At 36.5% G+C, this 17,030-nt stretch overlaps 2 protein-coding genes across 7 annotated transcripts; one reads left to right on the top strand and one right to left on the bottom strand.

Annotated features, from left to right (window-relative positions):
- Positions 1-31: 31 nt before the first annotated feature.
- Positions 32-13,220, top strand: proser3 (proline and serine rich 3). 6 transcript variants are annotated; one of them, XM_082179480.1, is made up of 14 exons: positions 32-71; positions 327-415; positions 501-612; positions 2,440-2,735; positions 4,528-4,682; positions 4,825-4,940; positions 6,835-6,920; positions 7,934-8,067; positions 8,433-8,590; positions 8,997-9,448; positions 9,588-9,777; positions 10,588-10,762; positions 12,064-12,145; positions 13,088-13,220. In XM_082179480.1, exons 2-14 carry the CDS (start codon positions 396-398, stop codon positions 13,116-13,118), a joined length of 2,007 nt encoding a protein of 668 aa, XP_082035606.1. In that variant the 5' UTR covers positions 32-71; positions 327-395; the 3' UTR covers positions 13,119-13,220. The 6 variants fall into 6 exon arrangements, with proteins under 6 accessions (XP_082035606.1, XP_082035605.1, XP_082035602.1 ...); XM_082179479.1 differs by having other exon boundaries at positions 8,430-8,590; XM_082179476.1 differs by having other exon boundaries at positions 8,388-8,590.
- Positions 13,221-13,265: 45 nt separating this feature from the next.
- Positions 13,266-15,101, bottom strand: hspb6 (heat shock protein, alpha-crystallin-related, b6). The gene is made up of 3 exons (XM_082179484.1): positions 14,664-15,101; positions 14,065-14,187; positions 13,266-13,919 (listed from the first exon to the last, which is right to left on the bottom strand). Exons 1-3 carry the CDS (start codon positions 14,817-14,819, stop codon positions 13,752-13,754), a joined length of 447 nt encoding a protein of 148 aa, XP_082035610.1. The 5' UTR covers positions 14,820-15,101; the 3' UTR covers positions 13,266-13,751.
- Positions 15,102-17,030: the final 1,929 nt, after the last annotated feature.

Genomic DNA, 17,030 nt, shown 5'->3' with positions numbered 1-17,030 from the left:
TCGACAACAATGTAAACAACCGTGTTCGGACTGCATATCCCAGGATACAACACGGTCACACAATTCGAAAAGTAAGCGGAGATACTTTCTTGAAGCAATATCTGACTATACAACAAATTTGCAATAAGATTGTGTTTATATTCGGATATGTATTGTTTTTAAGATTTAAAATGGTGTATATCTTAACAAATACTGTGCTAAATGACCGTTTAATTATCCCTTAGTAACGTACTCACGCGACGGTTAAGATACAGTCCATGCTCGTGCAACATAAACACTGTTCTTCGAATCAAAATGCAGTTTCACTAAATTGTGTCTTTATTTAGATAGTCATGGATCCTACATGATGAAACTCCACTTGCGTGTTTTGTTTTTATTGAGTAGAACAGGTTTGCATGAAAACTATGAGATCAAGGTGGGTTGGATGTCAAATGCTGTCAGAGTATCAGATTAAACTGGTTTACATCAGGTTGATTTAAACACTTTCTCACTTTTATTAGCAGTGGAGCTGTTTTCACAAGACAGAATCCATTTCCTCCAGACCCTCCTTTGTCCAGGAGCCACTACAGCCCATCTAGATCCAGAAAAATCCCAAAGCAACAAAGAAGGCTGGTTAGAGAAGTGACTTTGCATTACACTTTGTTTTATGTTTCTTTAAGTATTTTGTGACACTTTCAATGGTTGTAGATTGCAATTGGCAGACAAATGTTTGGAATAGCATACTGCTATCTGTAGGCTATAATGTACACAGCATGTGCATTTTGAATTTGAAACAAAATTTATTTTAAAGTACAAAAATGACTATATGGTAGAGTATTACTGCTTGAAACCATTGCATAGTGACTTGTGGTTCACATACTTTTTTTAATAGTAGGCAGTATGCACTATACTGTGCACTATTCAGTTAATGGTAAACTTGATTTCTATTCAAAAGAGTCCTCATCTGAACATCAAGTCATCATGAAACGAAAGTTGCGACAGTCTTTTTTTCCCTGTTGTGACGTGTAGTGATGGGTCGATTATGAACGATTTGTTCATTTTGAACGAATCTTTAATATGACTTTGGAATTATGAGTTGTCTCAGAGAGTGATTTGTTCATTTGGTGTTGACCGCACATGCACAACATCTTATAGGTTTTGTACAGGAAACAGAAATGATTAGCCCACCTCCTGAGTCTTCGGGTTTGGGTCCAAGTCGGTCGCTCATCCCGTTACAGTCCCATAGAGGCTATGCTGTCTGTACCGGAAAGAGAAATTATTAGTTCACCTCTCGAGTCTTCGGATCTGAGTCGTTCATTCTTTCGTGACAGCTGTATTGGATACAGAAATTAGTTAATAATTTCCAAACTTCCTTACAAACAAGCGCGTGGTCAGTTTTTTGTAAACTCTTACAGTTATGTGTCTTTCTCGTATAACTGTAACAGATGCGCTTCTGGTCTCAAATTGTAGCTTTTTTATTTCTTACAGTTCATAAATTTGTGAATTTCTGTCATGATGGTTCTTTTCCATAGCATTGAATGTGGTAAAGAGTTGGGAAATGCTTTAAACTTTATTAGTGTGATGGATAAAATCACTTTGATAAAGCAAAGATACCCACATTTAATAACAACACACAGTAACTTGACAAAAGAATGAACGACAGGGTCTTCAAACCCAAATACTCAAGAGGTGAACTAATCATTTCTGTTTCTGGTACCGACTACATAGCTTCAGTTTATGGGGATGTGATGTGACAAAAGAACGAACGACTCGGATCGGGTAGTGAGGTAAACTAACAGACTTCATAGCCTGAAAACCCAGATAAGCAATGAACAAATCGTTTTCTGTTTCTTATTATTTGGCCTTGGTTGTATTGTAGTTTTTTTCTTATTCAAAATGTGATCAACAAGTAGATGTGTTGGGGGTATTTGGCCATTTTGTTCATTCTGCTGAAATGAACAAAATGACTTGGGGAAAAAAGATTTGTTCATTTTGATAAACGAGATTTAAATATAAGAGTCAGTAGTAAAATGATCCAAACTTCCCACCACTAGTAACGTGCATCAGTGCGGTGTTTTCTCAAACTAGAAAAAATGTAGGGCAGGACTTGATTTTGTCCATTGGGAATTGGATGGTGGGATGGTTGTGGTTTGCTATTGGTCGATCTCGTGAGTGACAGATTGTCCCGCCCTCACAGCAGTAAACACATTATCAGAGAAAAGAATGTCACTGCAAGAGGGAGGGGAAGTTATTTTGATTAAAGATTATGGGGGCACATTCATAAACATTTTAAAAAAATAGACTCCAAATATTCCATAAAAAAACAAGAATTGTCCATTTTGATTTCATGGTGACTTCAACAAGTGATTGGTATCTCAATGCAATGATAACTGCTAACTGCAAGTGCTGAGATTAGAAAAACATGGCTTTAACTGACTTTTTTTGCATTGCACATTGCAGGCCTTGAGTCCTGTCCGGTTTGCTGAGCCACCCAGTCTTCCAGATCCTCCTACTCGGATATCACCGTTGAGGACGGAAGACCAGGTTCTCCATGAAAGATCACGTAGTGTCCTGCTCTGCCCTCCTTCGTCTAATAAACGCCAGCTGAACTTCTCAGAGTCTTGGCCTTCTACTGACCCGAGTTGCTCCACAGACGACACTAACGCTTCTCCTTGCTCTGAAGCTCAGATGCAAGCCATGAGAAACATGGTTTCACCAGTGACAACGGGGGCAAAGGAACCCTCAGTTCTTGCAAAGTAAGAGACCTCTCTATTGGCAATATTACCATTGATTTTAAATAAACTAGTGCTGTCAAATTGATTAATCGAGATTGTTTATATAATGGTGCTTTTTCACTGCAAAAGTTTTTCAGCAACTTTAAAGCTGCTCTAAGCGATGTCAGGGGTGGATGAGGAGGAGGGAGGGTCGAGGTAGCTTACGTTTTGTTTGACAATACTTCGAACGTCAACAAGAAGTGACGTCACCCAACATCGCTTAGATCGGTCTATAATCCCACCCACTTTGAAGCGGTACTAAACTGCAGTGGAAAAGCAAACCGAGCTAAAGCGAGCTGAGTCAGTGGTGCCGAGCCGTACCATGCAGTGGAAAAGCGCCATAACACAGAAATTGTAATATTTCTCATGGAATTTGTTTTAGATTTGTCATCTTTGTTTTCAGGTTTAAAGTAGACTTTTGAAGAACAGATTTTACACCTGGTTATTCATGTGTTTTTTCACATGACTTCTTTACTATCCGTTTTGTTAAAAGTGTTCCACTTACACATGGCAACATAACTGCATCTCTGCAAATCTAATATTAATTGAATTTTTAATTCATGTTCACGTCAATGAAAGCAAGATATGAGCTGCATTTTATTTATCACTAGCTAATTTCAAGAGTGGCATCAGCACTGGAAAGATAATTTAGTGTCACTACTTTTAATGAAGACAACTGTGTGTTGAGCTTCAGGATGTGAGCTAAACTTTCAGTTTCATTTGCGGCAGTTTGCACGTCGGCTTGCTGAAGAGATTCTCAGCCATATCTGTGGCGATGCGTGTTACAGCAGCGCTGTCGCATCTGTAAACCGGAAGCCGTTATAACGCGCTCTCGCATGTTAATTTTTTACCATTTTGGGAGGAGTAAAATGTACATGTATGTGACTTCAACAAGCAGATGTATTTTGTTCAGTTTCATCTGGAATATGAAAAAGTGTCTTCCGAGGGCATTTACCTCACGATTGGATTTGAATAGGTTTCCGATATACACAACCGTTCAACAGTTTGATGTCAGTACGATTTTTTTATATAAATTATTTTATTCAGCAAGGATACATTACACTTGAAAGTGATACTAAAGACATTTATAATGTTACAAAATATTTCTGTTTCAAATAAATGCTATTCTTTTTAACTTTCAAATCAAAGAATTGTGAAAAAAATGTATGTAATCATTTCCCATAAAAATATTATGCAGTACGTAGTTTTTTTTAATGTTGATAATAATGATACAAATGTTTCTTGAGCATCAAATCATATCAGAATGATTTCTGAGGGATCATGTGATACTGAAGACTGGTGTAATGATGCTGGAAATGCAGCTTTACCACCACAGGAATAAATTACAGTTTAAAATATATTAATAATATATATTTACTGTATTTTTGATCAAATAAATGCAGCCTTGTTGAGCATAGGAGACTTCTTTCAAAAAAACATTTAAAAAATCTGGGTCACGGACCACGGTTGGTCTGTTTTAACATTATTATTATAAATGAATCGCTTTTTTACATCTGGAACTGGACTTTGGACAGTAATTTCACACACCATTTTGTATGTAGTAAACCATGCAATTGAAATGTCAACAGTAGCTTTCCTTATTAAAGGAAAACTGGTGTTCTAGAGTAATGTTGCCACATGTGGTGAGTCTGGTGACACATTAATTCTCAGATGAGCAGGTCCGGGACATTTAAAACACCCTTTTGTCTACATTTAAGAATATATTGTTGCTTGTTCATTATGTGACATCCTTCTTGCAATTAAATCCTTCAAGGTACATTGAACGCTTCCGCTTTGGAAGGCCACAGAGTCGCGAGGAAAGACAGCTTCAGGCAACAGAGGGAAGAGATGATCAGCCGTTTTGGTGGATGTCCACATCCCCTCTATCCACTTCAACACCAACACAAACATCAGAAAAACTTATCAGAGGTGTGCTGAACCCAGTTGATTAATACAGGCCTATACTACTTCGAATAATACATCTGTTTTTTTTATTAAAAAAAATGTATTGATAAAGTATTTGAGATCACACATCACACTTTTCCTTTGTGTGTGTATATCTTGTGTTTAGATCCACTTGACCTCATGAACGATGGCCCTACCAGCTCCCAGAGCCCAATCTCAAAGCCACTGCATGATGAAACCACACTGTCTCCAGCTAGACACATGCTTGACCTCAGTATGCTGGTAGGTTTTGCATAAATTTGAACAACTGATTTGCCTGAAAGAGCTGAAGTCATTTTGACCGTATGTTAAAGAGAATGCTAAACGATTTACAGTTTGTTATATTGATTATATTGATGTAGGTCTTCTATATGATGCCATTGCGGTTGAATTGTGTTTATGATGTATGTGAGAAGAAAACTAGGATATTTCCTCATGTTGCCAGATGTGGTTAGGAAGTGTGGTGGATGATTGTTGCCATCTAGTGGTGGTAGCTGGGAAATCTCCCTCCATGGGGGTTCTTCATTTAGAGCAGGATGTGACCCTGGACCACAAAACCAGTCACATGGGTACATTTTTTGAAATTGAGATTTATACCTCATCTGAAACCTGAATAAACAAGCTTTCCATTGATGTATGGTTTGTTGATAATACAAACCTATTTGGCCGAGATACAACTACTGTATTTGAAAATGTCAAGTCAAGTATATTTGTATAGCGCTTTTCACAATACAGATTGTATAAGGTTTGTTTCAAGTGGAATTTATTGATTTATAAAATTAAATTAAATATCCCCAAAATATCCCCATGTATCTGGAATCTGAGGGTGCAAAAAAAATCGAAACATTGAGAAAATCGCCTTTAAAGTTGTTCATTTATGTTCGCGAATGTGCTGCATTCACTCACAAAAATAAATGTTTTATATATTTACGGTAGGAAATTTACACAATATCTTCATAGAACATGATCTTTACTTAATATCCTAATGATTTTTGGCAGAAAAGAAAAATCGATCATTTTTAACCATACAATGTATTGTTGGCTATTGCCACAAATATACCCGTGCGACTTGTGACTGGTTTTGTGATCCAGGGTCAATTATGTGTACTGTATAAAGCTTGGGGTCAGTGAGTTTTTTTTCCCTTTTTTTCTTAAGAAATCAATACTTTTATTCAGCAAAGATCCATAAAATTGATCAAAAGTAAAGACATTTATAATGTTACAAAAGATTTCTATTTCAAATAAATGCTGTTCTTATGAACAGTTATTTTAAATTGTAATGATATTTCACAATATTACTGTTTTTACTGTTGTTTTTTTTAACAAGTGTACTGTGTGTGTGTGTGTGTGTGTGTGTGTGTGTGTGTGTGTGTGTGTGTGTGTGTGTGTGTGTGTGTGTGTGTGTGTGTGTGTGTGTGTGTGTGTGTGTGTGTGTGTGTGTGTGTGTGTGTGTGTGTGTGTGTGTGTGTGTGTGTGTGTGTGTGTGTGTGTGTGTATATATATATATATATATATACACACATACAAAACAAAATTGCACAGATCGGCAGGAACGATATTGTAATGCTTTGTGGAAAGGAAAGGAATTGGAAAGGACTCTAGAATACCTTAGCATTAAAGGAAGAAGAACTCACTCGGATAATCAAACCACCTGATATAAAGCAGTGTCTATTGAACATCAAATGTTATGTATTTATAAATTCCCCACAACAGAGAGTTGTTATGCAACCCTTGGCACACATTCCCTGTTTTGAGTTGCAAGCCGTCACTCGTGGTCTTGTCCTCAGCGATGATTTAACATGCCTGATGGAAACTATCCCAGGCTGTCCTTAAATGTCAGTAGTCAGTGGTGCCTTAGTGACTGTTTTTACTGGTGACGGTATTAGAGTTTTTGATAATCTTATGGATCTCCACCACAAAATTCTGTCCAGACATCATCTTAATTATCTGTTTTAGGCCTACATTTTAAAATATATTAAAATAGAAAGTTATTTCAAATTGTAATATTTTTCAGTATTACAGTTTTACTGTATTTTGGATCAAATAAATGCAGCCTTTTTGACTGTACCTATTTTCTATTTTAATATATTTTAAAATGTGATTTTTTCCTGTAATCTCCACCACGGTGTGCTACCAGTCATTATCTGAGTCATCGCACTGTGACCAAGAAGAACCAGAGATACTGCAGCTACAGGAGCGGGCCAACCGTTTACTGCAAAGAAGGTAAGACCCCCGCCACACATACTGTAAACACACACTCATTCACTCAAGGGGGAAATGTCATTTCACAAGCGATTAATGACCACCAACATGTTCAGTTTCCTGGACTGAATGTTCTGTGTGGAAGTCAATACAGGAGTTTCACAATCAAGTGAGCTGTATTATTTTTATTTAGCAAACATGCATTACATTGCTCAAAAGTCAAGGCACCTTTATTTATATAGCGCTTATACAATAAGCTGTAAAGCAGCTCTAAAAAAAAATGATGTCATTGTTTAGCTGAGGTCAGTTCAGTGTTGATTTAGTTCTGTTCAATAACTGTGTAAAGATCGTCAAATTATGAAATAAGTTAAATTAATCTATAAAGCAGCTCTGTAGAAAGACAAGTGACAATAAAGACATTTATAATTACAAGATTTCTATTTCAAATAAATTTTATTCTTTTGAACCTATATTGTCATAATATCAGTCAAAGGTGCCGATTCCGTGAATGGCCGAGCACCCACGGAAAAACACGAGATCTTCACCATTAATTTTATCCAATCAAAAAATCTGCTGAGATTCGGGAATCTCTGATTGGTGGATCTTACATCGGGTCCCGGCAGGTCTTAATACACACAATTCTACCATTCAATTAGGCATTTCAACATAACAACCAGACACAAAAAGCTTGTGCTTTCTGTAAAAACATTTTTACACAATAGTAAATTGCATTTACGTAATTAACTCTAAATCATCGGGTATATTAGCGAGACAGCGACTTGTGACAACACTCGTGGAAAAAAATATTTTTTGGTTTGGTTGGTAATGTATTTGCAGTCCGAGTGTTTCTCTTAAAAACACTCTGACAAAGACTGAACTCTTGAAAAACACCAAGTATAGCCCATTTATTCATGGAAAGCAGATGTGAATAAAGATGTTTATATTTGGTTGGTAATGTATTGTGATGGCAATTGACCAAATCAAAGTCCAATTGACTAGTTTAGATTTTAGACATTTAATTCTTGTGTTTTTAGCGAGCATTCTCTCAGCAGTGGCTCGGTGCCTATCAGCTCTGAGGGTTTGGGCTGCTCCGATTTCTCCTCCCCCGTGAGCACTGATGAGCCGGTCCGAAGACCAGTCGTGTCCACCTTAACTGGCTCAATCAACAGTAAGTAACAGGTGTAACACACAAAAAAAAAAACATCAACACATTTAGTATATGTCATGTAACATGCCGCACACTATCTATCCTTTTCAGAACATCTTTGTGTTGCCGATTTCAAAAACACATCCTTATCAGATTATAAGTCACCGACACTTCTTACCACAGATGCTGTAAAAAGAAGAGGTGGTTTTGTAAACATGCTCAGTTAACTAAAAAACAAACTGAAATGGTATAATTGACGTTTTGGCCTGCAAGGTGTTTATATTAGAATAATAAAATTGCATGAGATATTTTTGTTTGTTTGTTTCTGTCTCTTAAAGTAGTTTTAGAGCCCAGTTTGTGTGAGGGAATGTCTTTTCCACCAGCAGTCGGTTCTGAGGGGTCAGGTGTCCGTCGTGAAGATGACATCCTGTTTCAGTGGCGTCTAAGGAGGAAGATGGAACAGGCCAGACGATGGAGTCAGGAGGCCCCTTCCCATAATTCTCTTCTCCATATACCTCTATCACACACTATAGTAACAAACCAGGTGAATGCCTGATGCCTCAGTGCACATTAGGGTTACTTTGTTTATTTTTTATTAATATGTACCAAAAAGTCAGATCTTGCAGATCTTTATATTGCAGTTTCCTATAATATAATATGATAAGAAGTGCCATTTTAACTAATTAATATTTTTTGGGACATTTTTTGATGCTATGATATGATGCATTAATATTGTTTTCACTTTTCTTTTTTTAAATAACATGGGAATTGTTTGATTACTTGTTTTGCTGTCATAAATGCATGATTATATATGGTTGTATAAATTGCATTTAACATTGTTTTTCCTCCTAAATGGGACCCAAATAGAACCTGTGACAAACCAGTGTTAGATTTTCACTTTTTCTTTCTGCAAACTTTAATGAATACATTTTTCTTCTGTTTGCTTTCAGAAGGTACAACATAGCACTTTAGACAGCACGCCTCATCAGAGAGCAAATCTCTCATTCACTCCGGTCACCTTCGCTAGCCTCGAACCTCCAGTCCCTGAGTCTGCTCTCCCCATTTCAAGCCCCAGCATCTCCAGACTTCAGCCTGATGTCACCCGGGAGCAACCAGACCGCAATATCCAACCCAAACCCCTTCCCCAGCACTCCAGGAAGACTGTCAAAAAGAATCTTGAAACCCCTTCTGCCCAACCACAGCATCACAATCAAATCAGAACACAAGTCAGCATCCCAGAAACCACAGAAAAGCACGGCAGATCGAAGAGGTCCTCTTCTCCATCTCCTCAGACTTCTGATAGCACAGAGGACCGGTGGCCGGCAGTCACAGCAGTCAAAAGACAGACTGAAAACGAGAGACGTGAGAACAAACCTTCAAACCAAAAGAAAAAATCTGAACGGTACTTTAGATGTTTTACATAATTGTACTTAACAGACTGTGACCAAACCAGGCATAACATGGCAAGTGTTTAATAACATGTAATTGTACTATTAATGTTTAATATTAAACATTTCCTAATTATTTTCTTACATTTCTAGACATAGTGGCGAGCGAGGCAGCATTCCAATGAGGGCTAGAAATTCTAGGGGTCATGAAGGGGTCAATCGCAAGCCGGAGGAGCCGAGTGTGAAAAACAGGTGGCAGGAAGAGGGTCAAAGGTCGACACGAGGAAGACTGCCTGGAAATCAAGCACCACCACCCTCACCTATACACAATGTTCTAGGACAGGTTTGTGTGTTTGTTTTATGACACATTAAACATTTTTGAAGATAAGATTTGAAGATTGTTCATTTTGTTCAAGTCTCGATTTGATTCACAATCTCCATTCAATTCATTTCCATATCGATTAATTTAGATATTTATCAGTTGCATTACATTTTTCTCAAGGAAAACAAATTGCACATAATGCAGTTTTTATAATAATAACATTATAACAATAACTTTTAATGATTTTTTTTTTCTTAATTTTTAGAAATATATTTACTCGGTGGGTGGCATTAAAACTTATTTTCATGACAGATTTATTCAAACATGATTTAAATATTGAAGAACAGATCAAGTAAAAATATGATGTATGTGTAATAGTGTCTGTATTTAACAATGCTCCTCTCAAGAGTGTTATTCTATCTTTCCTGAGGTAAAAATCTGTCACGCCACATTCAAGATTTATTGTTTGAATTTTGAAATAAAATTGACAGAATTCGAAAGCTGAGACTTTGTTTCATATCAAAAGTATCAAAGCACAAAGCTTATTGTGATAATTGGATGGGAGGTGCGCTACAAATAATGTTTACTGAACGTTTGGTCACGCATCAACTGAAAAAAGCAGAAGACTAAAAGATTGATGCTTGGGATTTAAGAATACATATCAGTTCATCAAAATGAGAATCGATTAAAATTGAGAAATCAATATTTTCATCCAACTAGCTGTATCTCATCCTGTTTATTATACGGTCAACAATGGTAACTGTACATGATCTCTTATATTCTTGTGAAATAGACTAGCAAATAGTAAAACGCTGTTCTTGACATTGACAGGTTGTCTCTGAGGTGCTTTTTGCAGAGACAGATTCCCCAACCCTGTACAAAACTGAGAGTTCTTCAGATTCCCCAACATTTACCCCACCTCCACCCCCACAATCCCCTGTTGCCTCTTGTTCCGGTGTGCAGCAACCCTTGGAGGTCATAGATCAACTCATGCAGGATGCAGAAGGTATGACAGCTCTAAAACTGTATGACAACATGTGTTTAACTGGTCACATAAGACTAGAGTTGAGTGTTTTAGCCTGAACCTGTTATAAATAGCACCATCTAGGTGTGCTTGGAACAACAGAATTCATTAATGCTAGAACATTGTATGTCAGAAAATGACAAAATATTGTACAATTCAAATGTTTTGTTTTTTCAAATTGTTTAATGTTTTACTTTAAATATGTTAATATTATTTATTTTTCCCCTATTTATTTGACTATAAAACAGGTCAAACGTTTGGGGTTGGTACGTTTTTTTTTTTTTTTTTTTGTGTTTTTTTAAGATGTCTCTAATGCTCACAAAGACTGCATTTATTCAACCATACAATAAAACAGTAATACTGTAAAATATTGTTACAATGTCAAATATCTGTTTTCTATTATAATATATTTTATAATTAAGTCCTGTGTTGGCTAAGCTGAATTTTTATCAGCTATTACTCTTCAGTGTTGATTTGATGCTCAGGAAACATTTTTTTCTATTATCACTGTCGAAAACAGTTTTTTGCTGCTTAATATTTATTATATATGTGGAACCGTGATGTTTTTTTCAGGATTCTTTGATGGATAAAAAAGTTTAAAGGGGTCATCGAATGCCCATTTTCCACAAGTTGGTGTGATTCTTTAGGGTCTTCGTGTAAAGTTTGTAACATGCATAAATTCCTCAATGGTTGTGTAAAACAACACCCTTTTTACCTCCTCAAAAACAGCTCTGTTCACAGCGACCTGTTTCGGTGCATGTCTCTTTAAATAATAATGAGCAACTGCTCACCCCACCCCTCTCTTCCATGGGGGGTGTCCACACAAGACTGCCTTGGTGGACAGTATACAAATGGCTGAGGGGGAAATATGCTAATACGGGACAGTCCGTCAATGGTTGTGGGCGGAGCATGAGCAATATAACATCATAGTGCTCAGAAAATCCAAAGGCTTGATTATTGAGATTATTTAGGCTTTTTGAGGATTAAAAAAATAATAATAATAATTTTCATTGTATGGTGGTTATGTCCACACATGGCAAAGACACATTTATATGCAAACACAATAAAAAAGTGAATTTTGCATCCAATGACCCCTTTAAAGAATAGCATTTTTATTTGTAACAGTCTTTTCTGTCATTGTTTTACAATATATATATATAATTTTTTTCTTTTTTTTTTTCTTTACTTACTGACCAGAAACTTATGTATGGTAGTGTACATAAATATAGAAACAAATGTTTTCACTCTTCCCTTATCCTGATATCACATATCTTACATAACAGACTCAGATGGGCAGGAGTTTGAAGACGATCCTTTGTTGCAAGTCCTCAGAGACCAAAGGAAATGGGTGATGGAAAAAATTTGGTGAGAATATCTACGCTTTATCTGTTAGACACAGTGTTGGAGGTAATGCGTTACAAGTTATGTGAGTTACCTAATCAGATTACTTTTTTCAAGTAATTAGTAAAGTAACCCATTACTTTTAAATTCACAAAAGAATATCTGAGTTACTTTTTCAAACAAGTAACTCAAGTTACTTTGTTTTCTCATGTATTGACTGACAGCTCTCCTGTCCTCATGTTGAGAGAAATCATGAGTAAGTGCAGAGGAGTTGTGTGAACATGGTGATTATTGTAGCTCTAGACTAAATGTGAGCATTTACTCATCTCACTCGCACAAAAACACATTCAGTATTCCTCAAAATCAATAAAAACAGTGAAATGTGAACTCAGAACCTGCAATAACATGTTAGATTACACAAATATATACTTTATGTATTTAATCTCACTTTATTAACCGATGTATTTGCTGCTGACCTTCGATGATCCAATATGCAAAATGACTGTAGATGAACATCACATTTGTGTTTCATTATTTTGTTTTTATTGCTGAGAGTGTTGAACTTTCTCCACCTGCGTCCTATTCTTCTGCAATCCAGAATGGCAGCACAGCTGAAAGGTTGTTTGAGCTGCGCCCTCTACTGTAAAGACGTGAATTTGCATTTCCTTCAGCCTCAAGCTTATTCATTTCAACAACCTTTACATTTGCCAAAATAGATATTTTTTTAATTGAAAAACAAGCAATCCCAGCCCAGGTGAGGAAAAGTAACACAAAAGTAACGTAATGCATTACTTTGCATAACAAGTAACTTAGTAACACAATTAGTTACTTAGGGAGTAGCTCAATATTGTATCGCATTACTTTTAAGAGTAACTTTCCCCAACACTGTTTGGACATACATTTACACAAATCTGCATTAGTGAATTACTGCAACTTTAGTGACTTGATTTTTGTTTTATTTTCCAGTGAGGTTGACATGATGATCCAGCAGCTCTGAGGCACACGTTTAATATATCAAAGATGCAATTATCAGTGACAAACACATTATCATGTTTATTTTTGCTACTATTTATTAATGCTGTTTTATGTTGTGGATTCAAACATGTACGAATGTATTTCTAAATAAAGACCTTAGCAAATAAACAAGCGTTACACTATATTTATTTATATTCAAACTGTACATCACACAAATATTAGATGAACAAAATAACATAATTATTTAAATTTTAAAAATATGTACAATCCCCACAATGAGCAAGTGTGACATTATGCGAAATAATTTGGGTTTGTATGTTTGACTGTGTATGAGCTTTTGGATCAGGGGATCCGGTTAACATGCGGACTATTGCAGGCTGTGTGCTAAACCGACAGCAAGTGTGAAGAAAATGTGATACAATCTTCTTGTTGGCTTGGAATCAAGTATGTTTGGAATTAGCTGTTGATTTGAGGAGTCCACTGCCACAAGGGGGAGTGAGAGGAAGCAAGTCTGTTTTGGTCTTTTTACCATTGCATTATGTGAGAAACCGAAAAGATGAGCGCTTTAAGTGCCTTGCATTAACATGTTAAGAGAGCAAAGAATCCAAACGTGTGTGTGTGTGTGTGTGTGTGTGTGAGAGAGAGAGTGCGGACATCATGGTCCGGTGTGATTTAACAGTCTGGAATTGTCTCCTTGTGCCAGAGGTGCTGAGATGACTAGCATTCCTTCCGGTGACACGGCCGATTCCAGTGCCATGATGTCCACTCCATTTGGGATCCGGTATCGCCGGTTAAACTGACGTGTCACCATTCCTGAACCATCCTAGGATTGAACGAACACATATATCATGCTCTTAAAAGTCATGTCTCAAATGTCCAGTACAGAGTGTTTTATTGGAGGGGTAACATCTGATAATCCTAAGGCATGTTAATGCATCAGCGTTACAAAGAAACGCTGGGTGTCTTACCTTTTTTTGTTCATGTTTTCCCTCAACCACAACATAATCTCCAACCACTTTAACCAGCAGCTCCTCGGGACTGAAGTGTTTCACATCAACTTCCACAGTAAACCCGTTCTGATCACAGGTAACCTGAAAAGAAAGTGAATTTACATTTTTACCTCTACTCCATAGAGAGAGAGAAAAAATTCATCCAAATTTTGCCATTTCTTGTAATGTATGGTAAAAAAATATATTTACATTTTTTTATAGACTGTAGCTTTTTCTTTTTATTACCACTTGTCCTGTCCTGTTACTAATTCTGTATCCAATGTATTTTATATCAACTTAATTTAAAAAGTTTATTTACAATTTACTTTAGAGAGAGCAAATTTTCAACAAGTAGGCTATATTTGTCGTTTTTAGTTGTTTAAAAACATAAAATAATGAATGTATCTACAGTTAATGTAAAACACTTTAATTTATTCACTTTTATACATTTATTTAATAAAATATTCATTATTGTGTGTTTGTTGACAGTTGTAGCTAATAACAAGTCACCACAGATTTATCTTTACTGTGGAAATAGTTTCCGTGGTGAATTTTTATAAGAAACAGGATTACTCTACCTGTGCTGCTCCGGTGTGTTCGGAAACCGGGATTAATAGTTCAGTCGGGGTCCATGAGTGAGGTCCAATCGTCCCGTTCAACCGGGGGAATAACGGCGGGAGAACCCTGTCCCATGGGATGCCGCTCAACGGGAGAGGAGGCAAGTCGAAGTCCATTCTTTTGGGATGAATGTGGAAAAACAACCACCACCAAATAGACTAATACTGCTGCAGAGAAATCGGAGTGCTTGGTTATTATAATGGGAGTCTATGTTGTCGCGCAGCTCTGGAATAGTAAAGCAGGAAAGCACTTGCTCTTCAAGTTTGATCTCACTTAGGAGGTTTATAAAGGCTTAAACGCCGCCCCTTCTCGTGAGTTCTTCCTCAAATGCCATAAACAAATGCCATAAATAAGTGGATTGATGGTGCTGTCGAGATCTGAGATACTTAATCATGGAGCACCAAATGTGTTTTAAAGCTGCATGTTGTAGCCTAATGGAATGCCAATGACAGGAGTAGGATTTAACCCCTCCCCTTATTCCCATGATATCCACATTATGTAATGATTCGATGTGGAACATGATGGTCTTCATTCAAACGGTTCCCTTCTCTGTCATCACCTTGCCTGTTTTATATTAAGCAAAGAGAGACATTCAAAAACTGAATGTGCGACTATTCAATGTCAAAAGGTCGTTATGTGTGTGTGTGGCCGGCTATAAATAAGTAGGAAAGAGTGCAATCGCGCTGGTCCACATGACATAGCACGTGAGGGTCAAAAAGTAAAAAGAGGGGTATGCAATGCATTATTTTTCTATACAAGAGCGAGTATTTACATTTCCAGCAAAGTTTTCAAGCACTTTCAGTAGGCCTACAAAATAAAAAATCAGCGGTCAGTATGCTATTAATTTGTTTTCACTTTATTGCACTTTTATATTTCGCAAATAGCCTACATCACAAAAATGTTCTTTTTTATATTAATGTTTGCGTTGGGGCACCAATTGTACAATTTGGTCGTGTGGAGACATGAAAAAATCCTGACTGAAATTCTTTTAAAATGTTGAAAATTAAACAACAAAACACTGCTGTAGATAACACACATTTTTGTCTAATTAGACTTTTGACTCAAAACTTAGGCTATAGATACCTGACATATAGCCTTGTGAAAAGAAGTTAACTTTGTTTTTGTTGTTGTTTGTCTGCTTGCTTTCGTGTACCTTACGAAAATGGTTTTAGGCTATTGTAGTAAAAGTGTCCCAGACAGCAACCTAGTGTCGGCCCAGATTTGGGCCACATCTGTTAACCTACATGTGGGCTGGATCGTGGCGGACACTATGTTGCTGTCTGGGGTAGTAACCATGTTTTTTTGCCACATTGATTACTATTTGTTTTACTGTGAATACCATGGTTTATCTATGTTAATCCATGGTAAATCTATAAAACCATGGTTAGTTATGGGGTGAATTCAGCAAAAGTGGGACATCAGCTAAAATGGGACAAATAAACGTTTTGGTGTAGTGCTCTTTAAAGAAAATTGCGATCATGGTGGGTTGTCTTGAAATGTTGTCACAACAGAACTTAATTTGAATATCATCATTTGATTGGTCAAATATAAACCATAGGGCTGTGGAAACTACTCAAGTGCTGGAAAGCATGTTAAGTGTCCATACATAGTATAAGTCTAATCAAATTGTTAAGGTTTAAATTCTAATACAAACAGCATTTCAATACAATATACATTTTATTACATCTGTTCATGTGATAATTACATTTTATGCAATGATGTGCAAGTTTATTCGTTCTATTTAAAAAAAAAAAAAATCAAGTTTTGTTACTGACCCAATTTACCTTAACGTGTTAGATAAAATGGGACAGTATTCAACTAAAGTGGGACATCATATAAAATAAAAGATAATACATTGCTTAATGTGAAATGTTGTTTTGTTTTACAGAAAATGTCACAAAGCTATAGGCAGAAAGGGAAAAATGGGAAAACACAGCCATTAGGTACAAGGTGAGAGGGGAGACAGGCCAGGAACCTTGACTTTGTTTTTTGGCCAGGGCATGGTGTGTTCCAAAATCCACCCTTGAAAAAAAGAGCGAAAGGTGTTGTGAGCGCAATGTAGTCTTGCCTCTGGCAGATAGCCATTTTTGTCCGAATATTTTTTGAATATTTTCTTTGTTTTTGAAGCTTTTGAATATGCAAAAGATATGGAATTAAATGTTTTTTTCTGAAAACAAATACAAAGCAGTTTATTGCTGGTTCCTACGTATTTTTAAAAAGGAACCCAGAGCTGTGCATGAAACATCATCATCATCATCAACAAGAACACAATCCGCTAGTGTGTTTTAATAAAGTTTTTAGAAATTTGAAAAAAATTCTATAAAAAA

The sequence above is a fragment of the Leuciscus leuciscus genome (genome assembly GCF_965113295.1).
Source record: "Leuciscus leuciscus genome assembly, chromosome: 9".
Lineage (NCBI taxonomy): Eukaryota > Metazoa > Chordata > Actinopteri > Cypriniformes > Leuciscidae > Leuciscus > Leuciscus leuciscus.
The sequence above is the reverse complement of the archived record's forward strand: the minus strand, read 5'-3'. Positions and strand labels throughout refer to the sequence as shown.